General features: G+C 57.5%; 2 protein-coding genes across 2 annotated transcripts in view; one reads left to right on the forward strand and one right to left on the reverse strand.

Moving 5' to 3' along the window:
* LOC119111129 (phosphatidylinositol 4-kinase alpha-like) overlaps positions 1-14,298 on the forward strand; it is a 48,203-nt gene extending 33,905 nt beyond the window's left edge. The window contains 13 exon segments of the mRNA XM_037234958.1: positions 6,917-7,038; positions 7,609-7,623; positions 7,625-7,789; positions 8,247-8,388; positions 8,943-9,086; positions 9,577-9,718; positions 10,113-10,248; positions 10,903-11,028; positions 11,717-11,839; positions 12,321-12,444; positions 12,823-12,982; positions 13,479-13,574; positions 13,966-14,298. Coding sequence (XP_037090853.1) covers positions 6,917-7,038; positions 7,609-7,623; positions 7,625-7,789; positions 8,247-8,388; positions 8,943-9,086; positions 9,577-9,718; positions 10,113-10,248; positions 10,903-11,028; positions 11,717-11,839; positions 12,321-12,444; positions 12,823-12,982; positions 13,479-13,574; positions 13,966-14,095 — 1,625 coding nt within the window. The 3' untranslated portion in view covers positions 14,096-14,298.
* On the reverse strand, positions 1,812-3,384 carry LOC119111994 (chymotrypsinogen A-like). Its single transcript, XM_037235916.1, has one exon. It carries the CDS (start codon positions 3,375-3,377, stop codon positions 2,157-2,159), a length of 1,221 nt encoding a protein of 406 aa, XP_037091811.1. The 5' UTR covers positions 3,378-3,384; the 3' UTR covers positions 1,812-2,156.
* Positions 14,299-19,122: the final 4,824 nt, after the last annotated feature.

Consider the following 19,122-nt stretch of genomic DNA (forward strand, 5'->3'; position numbering starts at 1 on the left):
CAAGAATCACCCCCTGTCCAATAGCGCACCTGCCTGCAGATAGGCTGAATGTCTGCCCAAACTGGTACAAACGTGCACGTATTCAGATGTGTTCAAGTGGGAGAGACGCGCCGGTTGTCCCATTGCTTTGGGATCCGACATTCGCAACGTAACAGCGGCATTGGTCTGGCCGACTGTGGTCGCCTGGCCGTCAGCCGCCAAGATGCAAGTCGAGGTGTCACCACTGCAGGCGTTGTTTTGGAGAAAATGGCACCACCCGATGCAAAGAAATGTTTCGTTTGCGCGAAGGCCGCAGCTGTGATGTTCGGAATCCGCTCCCAGCGCTGACGAGCCCCGTAGTCGGCAGACCATTCGCTGACGCTAACGACATGCTCGCGATATTAACGGTGCATTCTTGGCTAAAAACGTTGTAAGGTCACCCGATAAATTTCATCGTCCGGTAAGATTTTGGCACGCTTGAAATATCGGGTCAACATAAGCGACTTGTCGAGAATGAATCATGCCTTTCGATGAAAATGCAAATTTCCTATGATCTTACATACACCGTTAAAATTCAAGGTCTGACCAGACACAGTCCCTCTAAGCGAAACACCAACAGGTTAGCGGCGTAGACAATCGGTTAGGAGTAGGTGGAGAGTGGTCCGTGTTCCACAAATCGTACGGCGTCGGCTTGAACTGCCTTCCTAACGAATGTTACGTCTGTATCGAATGCCTACTCCTTACCAGCGTTACATTCCATCTTAGAGCACAGCGGCAGACTGGGCAGTGGCGGCCGAAGTCGCTGAAGACGCCAGCAGAGAGGACAGCGGCAGGCTGCCGATTCCAAACAGGCGGCAGCCAAAGTCACTGAACACTCCAGCGAGAGAGGACAGCGGCAGGCTGCTGGTGCCGAACAGGCGGAAGCGGCCAGAAACGCTGAACACTCAACCGAGAGAGGACAGCGACAGACTGCCGATGCCGAACAGGCAGCAGCCAGAGTCGCTGAAGACGCCACCGAGAGGTGACAGCGGCAGGCTGCTGATGCCGAACAGGTGGAAGCGGCCAGAGTGTCGCGCGGTAGTATGTTCAACTGAAACACATTGATATTGTGGTGCATAGTTTCTGCCCGTGGAGGCGCGCTGGCAGGCAGGCCGCCAAGACAGGGCTCGACCAAGCATGGCCAGTGACACGTCTCTGTCCGCACCTCCGACTCCGCCGGAGAAAGGGGCCCGGGAGTAAGAGAATGGCGTCTCTGCGCGCCTCGAACCAACGTTCCACCCAGTGCGTCTTTCAACAGCGCGCCACATGCGATGCCTCGCCCAGTGCGGCGCGCCGGAGAGTACGCCAGATACACGGCATCGCCGGGCGCGGCCCGACGTGTACCGCGCGGCTTACTGCAAAGCTCAAGCGCAGTTAACGCATTTAGAAGGAGTCGAGATTTTTTTCAAGCAAGAGGAGAAAACGGGCATTTTATCTTCTGGCTGGTGTTTCTTGCCGAGGTGCCGGACACCCTGTGCGCGAAACGGATTCGCGGTGGTCAGCGGCACGACGCCCCCTCCCCAACAATGTGCCTACGTTACCTCTCCCCAACCAGATGGCTCGGTAAAATTCAGTAGTCAAATTTTTTAGTCCAAACATCCAGTTCATTTGGCCCGTGCAGCGATATTGTATCTGGTCAGCGTAGTTGGTAGCACCAGCGGCTTCTCGGCCAGGCCGGCAGCCTTGACGATAGTTCTCGGCCAGCCCAGCCAGCCTCCGATTGGAGTCTGGCAGCCGGGGTGTACCTCCCGATATTGGGGGAAAACGACTTCCTATGCTTTTCTTCGTGGCAAATGCCGTTTAGATGTATTTTTCAGACCATGCAGCTTCAGTTCAATACAGTTTTGACGTGACGTGGACCAAACCCAGGGGTGAATCAGGAGCGACAAATAGCACTGTCCCGTGGCTCGATAAGACAGAAATGACTGAAAATCAAGGTCGGAGGGATATTCGTGTGCCCCGTTCGGAGAGGCGGGCGGACAGCCGTACTCTAGCTGCAGTAGGTGGCGTCGGCCGTATTGCTCTGGACCCAGGGTGGCCGGCGGGCGGGCGGGCAGCCGTACTCTAGCTGCAGAAGGTGGCGTCGGCCGTATTGCTCTGGACCCAGGGTGGCCGGCGGGCGGGCGGGCAGCCGTACTCTAGCTGCAGTAGGTGGCGTCGGCCGTGTTGCTGCGGATCCAGGGCAGCACCGCCGTTACCCGGGCGAACACGTCAGGCGTGCCGGCCAGGGCGCACGGCTGGCCGAAGGACACGACACCGATCAGGGCGTACTTGCTGTTCTCCAGCGTGACGAGCGGGCCGCCGCTGTCGCCCATGCAGACCGCCTTGCCGCCGGCCGGCAGACCGCCGGCGCAGATCATGGTGCTGGTGAGGATGTTCCACACGGTCCTGCACTGAGCATCGGATTTGACCGGCAGCTCGACCTCCTGCAGCTCCGTGGCCTGCGCCTGCGAGGCGCCGAGCTGGCCGAAGCCGGTGGCGATGGCGGTGGCGCCGGCGTACGTCTGGCCGGCGGTCGGCAGGCACACGGCCGCGCGCCGCCTGTTGAACGTGACCGGACTGGACAGCTTCAGCAGCGAGTAGTCGTACCCCTTGCCGGCCGTCACGTAGGACGGGTGCTGGATGATCTGGCTGAGGGTGTGACGTGACTCACCGTCGACCACGCTGATGCGGTGATCGCCCAGCAGCACCTGGATCTGCGACGCCGTCTTGCCACTGGTGCAGTGGGCCGCCGTCAGCACGTACCGGTTGTTGATGAGGCTGCCGCCGCACCAGGTGCGGGTCTGACCGGGGTCGACCAGACCTGCCTGCCACGGGTACTCATTGACCTCGGTCTGGACGCCGCCAACCACACGCGAGGCACGGTTGGCCACGCCGCAGCTGCAGCTGCCAGAGGAAGATCCACCCGATCCGGCCGCAGCCCGGATGGTGCAGGAGAACCCAGTCCCGACCTCGACGTAGTCGGAGTGGAAGTCGATGTTCAGGGCTGAGCTGCCAGAGACGGAAGGACCCTGACTTCCACAGAACTTGTTTCCGTTCACGCGCAGCCAGTCCCACTCACAGGAGCTGTGCATCTCAATGTCGAATGCAGAGCAACTGATGGATAAGGTCGCGGCACCCGATCCCGGTGTCAGCTTGTAGACGCAGTCGTAGTCGTTGCCGTAGTTGGAAGGGTAGTTCGGCGACGTGATGGTGTACGTTCCCGTAGTCAGTGCGTGGGTACCGCACGCAAGAGTGGTGCGTGCGGCTCCCAGCTCGGCGTCGAAAGGCACGGGCTCCAGCGACTTGGCGTCCTCCAGGGAGACGTGCGGCTTGGCCGCGGCAACGCCCAGAACGACAATAGCTAGGAACGCCCTCATGCTGACTACCGGCACACTGATAGCAGCACATACCGCGTGTGCATTTATATACATACGTGCACAAATCCTGGCTGTCATCGCCGACGCTGTCTCGCGGAAGTTGGCGAACTCTGCGCTTGCGAAATCCACAAAAGAAACAGGTCATCCGATGGAACTGAGGCATCCCAGGCGCAGCTGCAGAGATGCCGGCTAGGCCCCGCGCAAGTGTTCCATTGTCCAGACCGAAAAAAAATGATGCGTCATTCATACCGTTTGAAAAGCGCACGTGCATTGGGGACGCTGATGAAAGACTTTGCTAACAGGCACACGCCGGTGGAAAGGTTAGCCTGACCTGAGTCCGTCAACAGATGTGAAGCTTTTTGTGGGCAGGAAGATGCCAAGTTCGCCATGTAGGAAGACACAAATGAAATGACGCGCCAGCACTGATAATTGGTACAAAATTGAGAGGTGCCCATTTACCGTTCTAACGAGTGGTCCACCAGCTGGAAACTGACAAGGCCGTCCTTCGCAGGGCTCCCGAGAGACCCCCCCCCCTTCCCCACCCCTTACCCCCCACCCCCACCCCCGTCTTAGGGATATGCGGTGCACTGTTGACTTCGGTCTCACATTTTGATAAAATTCAAGTCGCAAAGTTTCCCACGTTTCGGCCGACATGCCGTCTTCAGATGATATGTTTTTGTGTAAAAAACTTGAATTCATTTGAAGAGCGCGAGAGCTCTTCCAAAATGATATGAAGTTTGCGACTGCTTGCGTTGCATTCGAAGCGATTCATCATTGTACCGTATAGAATACATGTTTGTGTCCACTGCGACCGTCACGTTGCCACTGGCGTTGAACTACGTGTTGAAAAAAGCAATAACATTGTTTTATTCGATAATGCTATCATTGCCAATCAAGTGGCATCATTCCCTTTCAGCAATGCCACAAAGATTGTGAGAAATTGTCATATGGTAACACGCGCCGGAGGGGGGGGGCAGTATCAACCTTGATGTTTTAGTTCAAAATAATTTCCAACCGGTGCGGCGCAGCCTCGCCAAACACTGCGTAGTTGAAGGTAATCAAAAGGCCGATTTCGTGGTGTGACAAATTATATATATATATATATATATATATATATATATATATATATCGTGAGGTCGCTGACCTATGACGGGTCGAAGCCTGACTATGGCTGTCAGCGAAGCCAATTCAAAGATAATCGACCACTTTTTACGCGACAACGTAGTGCTAGACGGGGTTTACAACTTTGAGATGGTTTCTTAAACAATTAGAGCTTTTGAGTTTAGGATGACGACATTTTGCCTACACGTGGTATGCAAATTGAGACTGGTTGCGCGAGGAGATATGTGGACGCATGGGACACCGATATATGAGGGCCTTTCAGACACTCATCTGGATTTTAACTTTGCTGTACCCTATTTGACCTTATGTTCACGACCTGTTACTAAATACTTCGAATTTCATACGTGTGAATTCATATGTAGCCATACCTATCCGGTGAATTTGGTGTTTCCAGCTCTCTTAATTTGATTAGATCTCGGGTAGATAAATGCCCCCCCCCCCCCCACTCCTACCCCTGCTACAGCGCGGTGTATGTAACCGGCCACCGGGGGCGTGCTAAGCGAAATTTCGGCATTCGGTATTAAGGTATTCAAGACAAGCACCACCTGGGCGGAAGTGGGCGTAGACTGGGCTCTGGTTGTTTCAGATGTAACCAACTTTACAATACGTCAAAACGAATATTATTGTGCATGCGGGCGTCGTGGAAAAAATTGACCGACTGGGTTCGGCGTAAAAACGACTAATTTCTGGATTGCCTGATAGCGCATAAACACATGTGTTTATGCGCTATTTGTCCTCTGTCGATCTTTCATTGATTTTTAAAACGTCAGTTTTTTCTGACATGAGAAAATGCGTGTGTCAGAACTCCACAAATTGCCATCTATTCTGTGGAAAATGAAATTACTTTTAGTCCCAATTATTACTCTGAAAACCAAGGAAGGGCTAGCCATGGGTTAACAGTTAAACACCCTGTACCAACGATTTTCTGAATAGTTTTTGTGTATTTAAGCCACGAGAGGAACTTCTTTCAAGTTGAAGCAGTGCATTCGATGCTCTTTCCAAAAGCAGCAGAGCCTGCAGCATAATAAAGTTCTCGCTACTAGTGCCCGCTAGCCAGACGGCTGACATTGAGGCTTACTAGATGTAGATGCCTCGGTGAACATATATAACTAAGCATTTTAGAATTCGTGGGTATACAGTACATGTGTTTTACAAATAAAGGCTCTAATAATTTTTGAATGACCAAGACAAAACGAAAACACGAGCGCACTGAAATGCATGCTGTTTTTATCAGCACATGCCATGGCTTAGGAGCATGGCTTTTTCATGATCAATATCTGTACATAAAAAGAAAGGGCTCCAAAGCTTGGCTGGCGTGGGAAGCAGGAGGCGGAACGCTTAAGGCCGTGGTAAATCACCAGTCTGCCGATTTGCCTATTTCTCTTGATTTTGTAAATACCTGTCAACGATACTTGATGTGTTTCATAGATTCTTTGATAATTGGGGTAATCATGCAGGATTCCTCCACAAACTGTATTTGCGTTTAATACGACGTTGTCATAAAATCCAAAACATGTTGGTAGCAATTTTTAAGAACTTAATGCTCTACCAGGTACTCGTCAACGAAAATGCGATTTGTTGATGCGGTAAGGTAAGGTAGACGGATTTTTTAGGTAAGTTAAGCATTTTTGAAGAACTTCTGGACTACTTGCCGCAGGAAAAACGGGTGATGCCAAATATGGAACACGAACTACGAGTAGTTAGGAAAATCTGAAGAGTACATGAGGCCTAATGTACTCGCGTGAGCGAGCCCATGGACGAATGTAGCGTTTTGAAAGAAAAGTTGTGAAATATCGCCGAAAATTGGGCTACATATCAAAGACTTGTACTGCGAAATGGAAAGGGTATTCAAACCGCTCGGGACACCTTTTTGCAAAGTCATGCCGCTGCCAGTTCTGCTCATTAATGCACCACCTCTTATAGACTACTCAGCACCTTCAGTACCTCCGCCGCACAAGGGGTACTGGATACACGGTGCAGCTGGACACGTAGTTGAACATTGTAGCCTAGACATCGGTGGGGAAACCTGAAGCCGCACGGCAGCCTGGGGCATGCCTTGATTGTCTCCAGACATCTCGCCATATGACCGAAAATTGTGCACAACCGAACGAATGTAGGGCCACTTTTGGGAGTTCAGAGTTCTTACGTCGAGTTACTGACCACTATACCAAGAGGTAATTGCTTAAGTGTCGTCGGACGTCGTAGAACACCATTTAAGGGAGTCTTTCGTCTTATCGCATGGTTCTTGATATGGAGCTTGTAAAGCTGGCTGTTGCTGGGTTTGGACCGCTCCATTGCATTAGTAACACGAGAAAACGAGACAAACTGTATCCATTGCGCCGCCAGTCTAGTGTCCCGAGGTCGGCGAAGTTGGTGCCATGACGTTCGGACCTGACCTCTGGCTCATCCGCTGACAGAGGAGGTGATTCGACGGGAGGTGAGCCGGCTGGTGCGCAGCCGACCGCAGGCCGTCTGCCACATCTCTGAGGCGCTGCAGTACCTCACCACGCCCGAGCACATCGTCAACGACATCATCGAGGTGAGCCGGCCGACCGAGGCCGGCAGCGCTGGCGTGCCGGGAGATTGGCGCGCTGGCGCTGGCCCACCGTTTGTCGTCAACAGGCAATATCAGTCTCTTGAAAACCTCGCTGCTGGTTGGTTAAAACGGTTCAAGTTTTCGTTGCTAGTCCTCGTCTGCAGTTGTTGGATTGGACCGTCTTTACGTGCATGACTTCTCACGCCATGACGATAAGTGCGGTGACGGGATAACAAGCATGCCCGGCATATATTCACTCCAGTGGAGTATGCGCTCATGGGACGCGCCGGCGTGTCTCCAGCCCACCGAGAAGGCATCTCCGGCCCGCATTGTCGCCGTGTGTTGGCTGGACTCGACGCCGGTGTGCGGTGGCTGACGGCGCCGTGCGGGGACGTGTGTTGGCTGGACTCGACGCCGGCGTGCGGTGGCTGACGGCGCCGTGCGGGGACGTGTGTTGGCTGGACTCGACGCCGGCGTGCGGTGACTGACGACGCCGTGCGGGGGGCGTGTCTTGGCTGGACTCGACGCCGGCGTGCGGTGACTGACGGCGCTGTGCGGGGACGTGTGTTGCAGTTGTCGCACGCGCTTCACCTGGGCCAAGCAGCCGCCGGTGTCGGCGCTGGCCTTCTTCTCGCGCCAGTACCCGCCGCACCCGATCACGGCCCAGTACGCCGTGCGCGTGCTCAGCTCCTACCCGTCCGACACGGTGCTCTTCTACATTCCGCAGCTGGTGCAGGCCGTGCGCTACGACACGGTACGCGCGCTAGTCGTGCCCGATCGGACACGTGTGTGCCGTTAGTGTGTCCACCGTCAGGGCGTGCGCTACGATACGGTACGCGCGCTAGCCGTGCCCGAAAGGACACGTGTGCGCCGTTAGTGTGTCCACCGTCAGGCCGTGCGCTACGACACGGTACGCGCGCCTGTTCGTGCTGGGCTGGACGCGTGTGTGCCGTTAGTTTGTCGACCGTCCGCTGGAGTGTCAATGCCAGTGTAGTATTCCATGTGGTTTGATCGCTGTTTTCCTTGGTTTCTGTTTGGCTGCACGATATTGGCGCATTGTGCTCATATTTAATCTATCACTTTCTTACTTTATCGGGTGCTTGGAGAAATTGGCTGTTCAAGGTGACAAATTCATCGGTCTATTACGAACGTTTCCTTAATGTATAGATATGACAGATGAAATTCCCATCGCGATAGCTAGCTCACCCCAGCTCAAATGACCTCCACCTCCAGATGGCTTCATCACAGAGTTCATCAACCGCGCGTGCGCCAAGTCACAGATCCTGGCGCACCACGTGATCTGGAACATCGAGACCAACAAGTTCCGCGATGAGGAGGGCCAGGTCAAGGACGGTGAGTGTGACGCCGTGGCCGGCTGTCCCGCACTTCCTGACGACGCAGGGCGGTCCTGGCACCGCTCCTGCCGCCCACCATGGGCCGCTGTGTCTCCACAGAGCTGCGTGGAGGAGGTAGAGTCGCCGCAGTTCCAGGTAGAGTCACCGTCAGAATCCAGCTGCCCTCCTCGCGTAGCTAACCTATGCAGCGCCGGGGCACGCTTGACCTGCTGCGCAGCGGTGGACTCACGCACCTGACTGGCGCCGTTCACCACGACTTTGCCGTGTCGGGTTCGAGAACGCTGAACTGCGCTGCCTTGTCAGCATAAAGACCTTCAGACCACTTGACTCCGCGTTTGCGCCCGCCAAGGATGTATTAGCCGCTGTCGCGTGGACGGCGCGCGGCGACGTGGACGTGTCGGCCATGTGGTTGATCTCCCGCACGGTCGCACGGCGCGTGGCGGGTCCGCGGGCATTCTCGGTTTGCCTGCCGAAGGGAAAAACGCAGCACACGTCAGTGGCGCGGTCGGGACCACGCTACTGCTGTGTTTACACGGTGAGTCCCGGTTTCAGCGGACCTGTACGACACCCTGGAGAACATCCGGAACGCCATCGTCTCGTCACTGTCTGGGCCGGCCAAGGCGTTCTACGAGCGCGAGTTCAGCTTCTTCCAGAAGATCACCAATGTGTCGGCTCAGATCAAGCCGTTCCCGAAAGGTAGCGTGTGCGCCCCGGTCGTTCCGGCCGTGAACTGGCACGGCCTTGCGGAGGATGACGGGGATTGCGCGGTTCAAGCGCGGGCAGTGAGATGGTGATGTATAGGTGATAATGGTGTGGCAAGGGAAGGAAATCGTCGTAGCTGGAATTACCCATGTCACGTCGTCCTGGCTTGGAAGCCCAGTCCCCCATTATCAATAGCAGACGGAACTACACACACAGCCGGTGACCATGCGCGCCAGTGGCCACTATCATGCCGTCATGTCCTTCTATCGCAGTACCATAGCGTGATGTCACGAGCCCCCATCCGTGTCTGTGGCGTGGTTCCATGATCCATGTCTCGAGCCCCCATCCATGTCTGTAGCGTGGTTCCATGCTCCATGTCTCGAGCGTGGCTCCACGATGAGCACCTCCCTGCGCTGAGGGGCGGATGGCCGTGGCCCCGCACCTGGCCGCCCGGCTGACCTGGCCGGACCGCTGCTGCCGGCAGGTCCTGCTCGCAAGGAGGCCTGTCTGAAGGAGCTGCGCAAGATCGAGGCTCAGCCCGGGTGCTACCTGCCGCCTATCCCCGACTGCCGGGTGCTCGCCATCGACTACAACAGCGGCACGCCCATGCAGAGGTCAGGGGTCAGGTCGCGAGCAGCCCAGGATCAGGTCAACCGTGCTTTCTCGGATCAGGTCAACCAGATGGTCAACCTGCTGATGGTCCCGGAACATCGTAGCTTGGCACTCCCGGGTCAGGTAACCTAACGGTCTCGGATCAGGTCAATGTGACGGTCCCGAACCAGGTCACGCTGTTTCGTCTGTCCAGAGATCAGCAGCACGCTCCGGGGCCTCAGCCCCCCCCCCTTCCCCCTCCCCCCTACCCTCGTATCGACGCCATTTAGCCGTCTCAGCTGAGGGTGGGACGCGAGCACCACCGGTGGCGATGCAGTGCGCCCGCGCGGTGTCGGAGTACGCGCTGTGCTGCCCTGGCGGCTGCCCCCGTTGCTGACTGGCGGCCGGCCGTGCTGCAGTGCCGCCAAGGCGCCCCTACCTGGCCCGGTTCCGCGTGGAGAGGTGCGGCATCAACGAGCTGGAGCAGCAGGCCATGCTGATCGGGGAGCCGGCCGAGCGGCGGCCCTCCATGGGACCCGAGAAGTGGCAGGCCGCCATATTCAAGGTTAGACGCCCCGCACCAGGCACGCGTGGCTTGAAAATACCGATTCTGAACGGTGTGCAGCAAGGCTTTTGAACAGGTTAAGTTGACCGCGTATCTTGGCCCCACCACTAATGTAACGTGACTCCGTTCGAGCACGGCATGTCGCACCCGGTCTACAGTCACGCAGACGAGTGGAAGGTTTGTTTTGATGTCATACTGTGCCATTACACGGCCTGCCTGCTGTCGGGGCCTGTGGTAGGCTCCGCTGGTAACTTCACCACACGCACCGCACCTGATCCTACCTCATGCGTTGAAACAGCGGCCCTCGTCCGGAGTTTTGCACGCTGTCGCCTCCCAGGCTCAGGGTTCGGAGGTCAGGCGCTGCACTAGCTGGGTCAACAGAACTGAACACCCGACCGGTCGAGATGTGCGCCAGTGAACGGCCCGCCCGCCCGGCGCTGCGGAGCTATCGCGACGCTTCTGCTTACCCGTCACGGGTGTTCTGCAATGCTGCGATACACCTGTGTATCCTGCGATGCTTGTGGACACGCGAACGCCTATATGAAGCTACTCGTATGTCTGTGTCTGTGTTGTGACAAGCCTGTGCGCGTGGGTATGTCCGTTGTGACGCGTCTGTGCGCGGGTTAGGTCTATGACACAGCTGGGCGTCCCCAGGTGGGCGACGACGTGCGTCAGGACATGCTGGCGCTGCAGGTGATCGAGCTGTTCCAGAACATCTTCCAGCAGGCCGGCCTGGACCTGTTCCTCTACCCGTACCGGGTGGTGGCCACATCGCCCGGCGTGAGTCTGCGTCGCCCGGGCCGGCGCGGCTGGTGCCAGCGTCCTTCTCACGGCATGGTCCGGCGGCACGGAGAATTAACAATTCGAGGTGGACACGGAAGCTAAACGAATCTAAAACATGCCGTGCTGTACACCATGCAAGAAGTTTCGCGCACCTGCGACGCATCGACCCGGGTTTTTAGAGCGAGCATTTTTGTCTGTTCCCCCGCCCCTCCCCTTTTGAGAAGTCCCGTCTGCGCTCACGCTAGCGCTCATTCCAAGCCAGTCGTTGACCGGGCTAGTGTTGACCAGTATTGGGGCTCTTGGTAGGCTCCGTTGGTAACTATTCACCGAACTCACCGTACCTGATCCTATCTCATGGGTTCAAACGGGGTTTTGCATACGCTGATCATTTGTCGGTTTTATCAGTAGTTTCTTCGTTTTTAGTTCAGTGAACTGAACCTGCCTGGAGTTTGGGATTAGGATGTGCGGTACATATTCAATTATATGAATGCTACCCTCATCCGCTCTGACCACGACAGAAAAGTATCCACACTTTTTCGTCAGAGTTTCCAGAATCCCATCAGCGCGATATCGGTCATAGGGTCCCGAACGGTCCCATGTTATCAACGTTTGCAACAGTAACACCACATTAACGAACGCTTGCCGTGGCCGTGCGGACGTTTAACCGTGGGCTTTGGGGTTTCAGTGCGGCGTCATTCAGTGTGTGCCCAAGGCCAAGTCCAGGAGCGACCTGGGCAAGGAGACTGACTTCGGGCTGTTCGAGTACTTCCTCACGACGTACGGCCACGCGTCCAGTGCCAAGTTCCAGGTGAATATGGTTTTCTCAGCTCGTCAGTGTCATGGCAAGCCTCAGGTAGTTCGCTTTTGGCGAAACTTGCTTGAAGCGGCACATGTCGGAGGACGCTTGTCTAGTCACGTGGCCGCCTCGTTTTCTCCGTTCAAGACTGGCAACACCATTTCGCCGCGTGTGCGATGGGAGCCGTTCTTGAACGGCGTGCGAGCCCGAGTTTACCGACGTGCTGTCCCTCTCAGTCACGCCGACAGGCGCCTGTCCGCTGGAGACTGTCCGACTGCCCGCCGTCCCTGTGTGGCCGCCGCCCGACTGCCCGCCGTTCATGTGTGGCCGCCGCCCGACTGCCCGCCTTTCGTGTGTGGCCGCCGCCCGACCGCCGTTCGTGTGTGGCCGCCGCCCGACTGACCGCCGTCCGTGTGTGGCCGCCGCCCGACTGACCGCCGTCCGTGTGTGGCCGCCTCCCGACTGACCGCCGTCCGTGTGTGACCGCCGCCAGGACGCCCGGCGGAACTTCGTCAAGTCCATGGCGGCCTACTCGCTGGCACTGTTCCTGCTGCAGATCAAGGACCGGCACAATGGCAACATCATGATCGACGAGGCCGGCCACATCGTGCACATCGGTAGGCGTCGGCCTGCCGCCCCTCACGCCGCGGACCGTTCGGCCGGCGCGTGCCGTGACGCCCGTCCCTGTAGTGGCCGCGGGCGTCGCCGGGGTGGGACTGTGCACGGATGCTCCGTCTGGAGTGGTATCCGGGGCCGAGGCTGCTCCGCTCGGCTGGTGTGTGACGTCATGACTGTGTCTGTAACGTCACGGCTGCGTGTGTGGTGACATGGCGCGGGGCAGGGGCGGTGTGGCCGCCTGTTTGTGCGCTGACACGAACCCGGGCCGCTGCCAGACTCGGCCTCGTGTTCGTGTGACGTCACGTCCCGGTGTGACGTCACATGGACAGCGCGGCGACATTTCCGGATGGTGACGCGTGTGTTGGGCCCCCCGCCAGACTTCGGCTTCATGTTCGAGTCGTCGCCGGGCGGCAACATCGGCTTCGAGCCGGACATCAAGCTGACGGCCGAGATGGTGATGGTGCTGGGCGGCCGGCTGGACGCCGAGCCCTTCAAGTGGTTCATGGAGCTGTGCCTGCAGGGATACCTGGCCATCAGGTGTGTGGTTCTCCTGGTCGCTTCACGCGTCGGCCGCGCCGCGAGGGCTGGTCGTTTTGAGGCTCCAGCCAGCACACTGATCGAATCAGCTCTGTTCCCTGACCGCCTCTGGGCAGTGTCAGCCAGAACTTGGGCAGAGAGGGTGGTCACTCGCACGCAGTGGGACACGGGGCTAGGCTGGAGACTGCTGGAGTCTTTCAACACGTTGAGGGGGATGTTGCCGAGGGATACATCAGGCTGATGCAACGTCTGCTATGTGGTGTGACCTGAGGTCGCCTGGGGAATGTCTTACATCTCACCCGGGAGCTTCTGGAGATGGCCCAACATTCAAAGTGGCACACACGCCGACGACTTCTGAGACCTTTCAAAGCTGACAAGCGACGCAGCCTGAGCATGAGGGCGCTTGAGGGCGGTCCGACGCCTGGACGGAAGGCCGTCTGGGGCCGCGCGGGGACGCCCGTCTCCGGCGGCGAGCTGACCGGAGCGTGCGCCACAGGCCTTACTGCGAGGCCATCATCTCGCTGGTGTCCCTGATGCTGGACACCGGGCTGCCCTGCTTCCGCGGTCAGACCATCAAGCTGCTGCGGGCCAGGTGAGAGGCTGGCGGCCGGAGTAGGGGGCCAGGCGATGGGCGCGGGTGTGCCCCAGCGCGGCCCTGTCTGGCGCTGATGCGGCGGGAAGGATGGTCAGTCACCGCCTCCCGTCGCCAGACGGCGCGTGTCAGCTCCCATCAGAGCTGTGCCCCAGCGCGGCCCTGTCTGGCGCTGATGCGGTGGGAGGCGCGGTCAGCCACCGCCTCCCGTCGCCAGACGGCGCGTGCCGGCTCCTGGCAGGGCTGTGCCCGAGCGCGGCCCCCAGAGCTCCGCGCTTCACCGAGGCCGTTTTCCGTGATCGTCTGGCCTGGCAGCCCAGTGGACGGGATCGAGTGACTGGTCAGTACGCAAGCCTCGTGGTCGACTCATGTGCCCCTGTATGCTGGACAGGTTCGCCACCACCTGCAGTGAGAAGGATGCGGCCGCCTACATGACCAAGGTCATCAACAACTCGTGCCTCAGCTTCCGCAGCAGGACGTACGACATGCTGCAGTACTACCAGAACCAGATCCCCTACTAAAGGGATGCTGTGCTACCAGAACCGGATCCCGTGTGAGGGGGACGACTCGCCACCGGCACCGGATCCACACTGTGGTGGTGCTATGCTGTAGAGCTAGTCCTTCCGAGCAGGCCGCAGCACTGCCTCGACCGTATCCCGTGGCCGTGGTCTGGCTCCGCCCGCGTCCGGCTGGCGGCCGCGGCGTGCGGCACCTGCCAGCCACGTCTGGCCGCGGCGGGCGGGGACGGCGGCGCAGCGGTCCCTCCTGCCTCCCGGCCGACCAGCGCGCCAGGACTTCCGCCCGGTGGCCGCCGGGGAGCGGCCACATCGGCCCGCGCGCGGCGAGCCGGAGTGGTGACGCCGCCTGTGCCATCACGGCCTGTGCAGTGGGATGGCGAACGCTTGATCCACGGTGATGCGGAGCGCGCTAGTTAAGCGGCGTTTTGTGTCTCGCGTCTCCAAGTGCCGCTTTCACGTGTCAGGCCGATGCGATGCATACTAGTTAGCGATGGGTAGGAATTTATTAGAACATATATATCAAGTACGGATATCTTAACCAAGGGGACGGTGCCAATACAGCTCGAGGCTTCGGCACGCGGTTAGGGATGTTTGGCTTACCTGGCAGGTTCAGTGGTTTCGTTGTCTCCGTGCCGCGGGCTCGGTACCCAGACTGACGAACTCACATGGAATGCATCTATAGTCAGCGATGATCATGTCCGTTCCCTGTTGAAGGTGGTCGCCTGCTGTCCTGTTGTCATGTTGGGACGGTGCTGAGGTCCCGCTAGGGGTTGTATCGCCGTTCCACGTATCCTGGTGCGTCGAGAGGAGGGGTGTAGCTGGTTGGTTCTCTTGGTCTAGTCAGGCAGACTGTGTATCCTGCGCACCCGGGCGCTCGTGACGTCCGTTACCAGTCTGGCGGGGAGTGGGCCGCGTTTTGTCGCAGGCAGCTGTGTTGGGTTGATTTTTGCTGTTATACAGGTGGTTTTAAGACCGAGCCATTCCGAGATGTTGGCTGTTCTGTGTGTCATGCAGAACACATGTGTTCTGCGGCGCAACCCGGTGTGAATGTGGTCACGTTCCCAATATACGGCAGTTCCGTGCAGGTCACACGCACATTACCCTGTCCCTGAGCACGTGCTTTCCAGACAAGTCTTTAATGCGGTCGCTCGATGACGTGCATATTTTCTATGTCATTCAGATGTGACATATTTGTCATCACGTGTTGCGGTCACCGTATCTGCGTGTCAAGAGCTCTTCTAACATTGTCCGGACCGGTCCCTCTCTGCGGTCGCTGTAGAGCTGTATTTGGGATGCTTCCAGGAAAAACACATCGCAAGTTTCTCCAACCTACTGGTCTGCCTGTATCTTTCATTGGTGCTTTGCGACGCATTCAGCTACTGCTGCTTTGCAGCGTCGCCTGCCTCTCACTCGAGTGGGACACGAAACGAAGCTGAACGAAGTTGTCGTCTCGCCAGTAGTGTTGCCCACAGCCTTGGTCTTGCCATTAATCTAGCCCAGAAGACGGTCGAATAATACGATCTCTTTTGTCCGGCTACATTCCCGAGTTGACATGGACCAATCTCAGCCGCATCGAGATACTACGCAGGCTGAACTTGGCGGCATATATTTCTGTATCGGACTACATATGCAAATGTGTGTAAAAATCAGAAGGAATCTCAAAACACTTCCACGATCCATCACAATATTACTAGGAAAAAGCTCATCATAATAATTTGGGCTTAGGCGTAGGCCGACAACCGAGGTCATTTTGCACACATGTCTGATATGCAAGGAGAGCCGGCGTCGGGCGTCCTCGCTGGCGTTGGACGGGCCGGCGTGGCAGCGCCGCCCAGCCTTCCCCTCCGCCGGCGGTCAGTCGGGCCCCGCGAACAGCCGGGCGATGTCCTCGGCCAGCAGCGCCAGACTCATCCCCTCCACGTTGGCGATGATCGCGACAGTCACACCGCGCGGCCGGCCGGCCGCGCCGGGGTCGCCGGCCGCCGCCGGCCGCACCAGCAGCACCGAGCTGCAGCCGGTCGCAGCGCCCGTGTGCCAGGCGACCAGCGCGCTGTTCGGGCCGGCGCCCAGCTCCGCCCGGCGGGGGCGCACCCGCCAGCCGCGCGCGTAGTTGCGGGCATGATCTGCCGCCGCCGCCGGCGGCGGCGGCGGCGGCGGCACGGTCCACAGCCAGCGCGCGGTGGCCGGCCTCAGGTAGCCGGCCGGCGAGGCCGTCTCGTCAGCCTGCCAGCTGTACAGCACGGTGTCGGCGAAGCGACACAGGTTGGCAGGCGTCGAGAGCAGACCGCCGCCCGCCCACTTCCACGAGTTGTCCACGTGCGGAGCGTTCTGCAGCCGCCCGCCGCTGCCATGCACGTAGTACCTGCGCCGCCAGAGACGACCAGTGTCAGTGGTGGTGTTGCACTTGCCCATTAAGTGTCCCATTCCGAGTATACCGCACGTCCAGTACGTCTACGGAGTCCGTCCGTCTCCTTATTTCGGGTCTGTCTGATTATTCCACTGTTCTGCCGCCATCTGACAGCGGAGGAACCGAAGTGATTAAGTGATAAAACAAACAGCATGAACTTCAGACGACACCGAAGGACGAGTTAATATTGAGAAAGGCTAAACGTCGTCCACAGCATCTCTAACAGATGCGTAATGCGTGCAGCGCCGCTGAGAAACCCCAACTAACGAGCAGCCCACCGCCTGTGAAGGTAGGACGACATCACGACCCAGGCGCCGCCCGAGCTCCGGCGACGCTGGGGCAACTGATACAACGCCGTCGCGGCCGGCTGGGTCCTGGCACTGACCCTGGGGCCGCCCGAGCTCCATGGACGCTGGGGCAACTGATGCACGCCGTCGCGGCCGGCTGGACCCTGGCGCCGACCCTGGAGCCGCCCAAGCTCAGGGGACGCTGGGGCGACTGATGCACGCCGTCGCGGCCGGCTGGGTCCTGGCGCCGGCCGGGCGCGCTGACCCTGGAACCGCGCCTGACCGGCTGGAGCCGCTCACCTGGCGCGGTGCCGCACGATCGGCGCGTTTCTCGTCCAGAAAGGTGTCGCGTAAGTCCAGTGCGTGAAACATCTGCTTCAGCAGCGTGGAGAACTTCGTTTGGGTGGCCGCCTCCAGGACGGCGCTGACCAGAGTGAAGCCGTGTGTCGAGTAGTGGTAGTCACTGCCTGTCGACACGACACGACAGGTCACGCTTTCGCTGGGTATGGACGCCTACGGAGTTCGCATGAACTTGAACTTCTCCAAGTTCGTATGGTAGATGTATCTTAATCAGCCCTCTTCATAAGAGTCCAACAGCAGCAGCAGTCCTCATAGAAGTAAATCATCCGCAGAATTAATGGCATAATAACATTAAGTGTACCTATCAATGGCAACAAACAAATTCAACTCAAACAAAAGTGGCGACCATTCAAAGCAAAACGCCTCAAACTTTAACCACCTACTACAAATGCTAGACGGCCCAATGCCGCAGCGATGCCAGTTGCTGAATGCGAGTAAGCTGCCATGTGGAAGGACGCAGCATCACCACACTTAGCCGGCTGGCTTGTTCGGAGCGCTCGGTAATGACATGTTACACGTCGGTGGTGCCGACAGCGCGAGCAAAACAAGGAAAACATCCACAAACCTGGCTTGTGAACAAGTTCATCATCCTTGAATACACTCAGGGCATCACCAACAGAATCATACTTGGTCTGGGTTCGGAATTCCCTGAACTGAAAATCGGATCTGTCAATTTCTCGCTGATCACTAGATTTCTTGACCTTGTCGTTCATTTTCTTTAAGGCTATTCTTTCATCAGCAGGCACAGTCGTGGCACTGTCCTTTTCTCCGCCTTCTCTTTTGTTCACTCTCTCATTTTTTGCTATTTCTTCAATAGACCCATCCGATTTATTCGCTTCATCTTCCGAAAGTATCACATGCGCCAGCTTGTTTTTTCGCAACTTCTCCGCTTTCTTCTTAATCTCTTCCACCTCATGTTTTTGGCAGTAATGCCTGATTCCTCCTCTGTGCGTCACCAACTGATCAATAGTCATGTCCACCTGAAAAAAGATATTCAGTGATAAATCCGGCAGGCAGAACCATACCGCACGTTTGCAAGAACACCACTGAGAGGACGGCGCCAGTCGCTTCATGCATTCATGGGAACACCCACGACGATTAACAGCAATATTTTTCCGGCCCTTCACCGGGCGCGGTAACTTACAAAACGTTAGGGGAGTCAAAACTCGTTGAGAATTGCCTTTTTATCGGCTGTCAGATTTTTATCTGTGGGAGAAGGGGCATAGTACGCGACAGGCCCTGCCAAAGTTCGCGGATATCTGCCCTCACCCCGCCCCTCACCCTTGATGTCGCTGTTAAGTTAGAACTGCGGCCAGTAAACTTCCTGTAGCGGAAAATGACCCCAGATCTTCGATCATCTGCCCCACCCGTCAGGGCATTATGTTCCACGTTTACGCATCTCTCACTGCGATGACACCGAACTTCCCTAGCACAGAGCACAACACCGGAATTTCCCAGCACAGAGCACAACACCGAACTTCCCTAGCCCAGAACACAACACCGGAATCTCCCAGCACAGAGCACAACACCGGAATTTCCCAGCACAGAGCACAACACCGGAATTTCCCAGCACAGGGCACAACACCGGACTTCCACAGCACAGGGCACAACATCGGAATTTCCCAGCACAGGGCACAACACCGGACTTCCACAGCACAGGGCGCAACACCGGACTTCCACAGCACGGGGCACAACATCGGAATTTCCCAGCACAGGGCACAACACCGGACTGCCACAGCACAGGGCACAACACCGGACTTCCACAGCACAGGAACAAATTCATGGCATGTGTTATTATGTACGCAATTAAATCCTAACAGCTAAAAGTTTCAGACAGATGTATAAAAATAAAACAATCGAGTACATGCGATGCTCTCTTACAACACACAAGAAATCGAGCACACCTGCGGCGCACTCACCTCAAGGTTTCATTTTTTAGCTGTATCCCCCCCCCCCCTCTCTCCCCCCTCACACAT

Source organism: Pollicipes pollicipes, unplaced genomic scaffold, assembly GCF_011947565.3.
Source record: "Pollicipes pollicipes isolate AB1234 unplaced genomic scaffold, Ppol_2.1 Scaffold_7261;HRSCAF=8764_pilon_pilon_pilon, whole genome shotgun sequence".
In the NCBI taxonomy this organism is placed as follows: domain Eukaryota; kingdom Metazoa; phylum Arthropoda; class Thecostraca; order Pollicipedomorpha; family Pollicipedidae; genus Pollicipes; species Pollicipes pollicipes.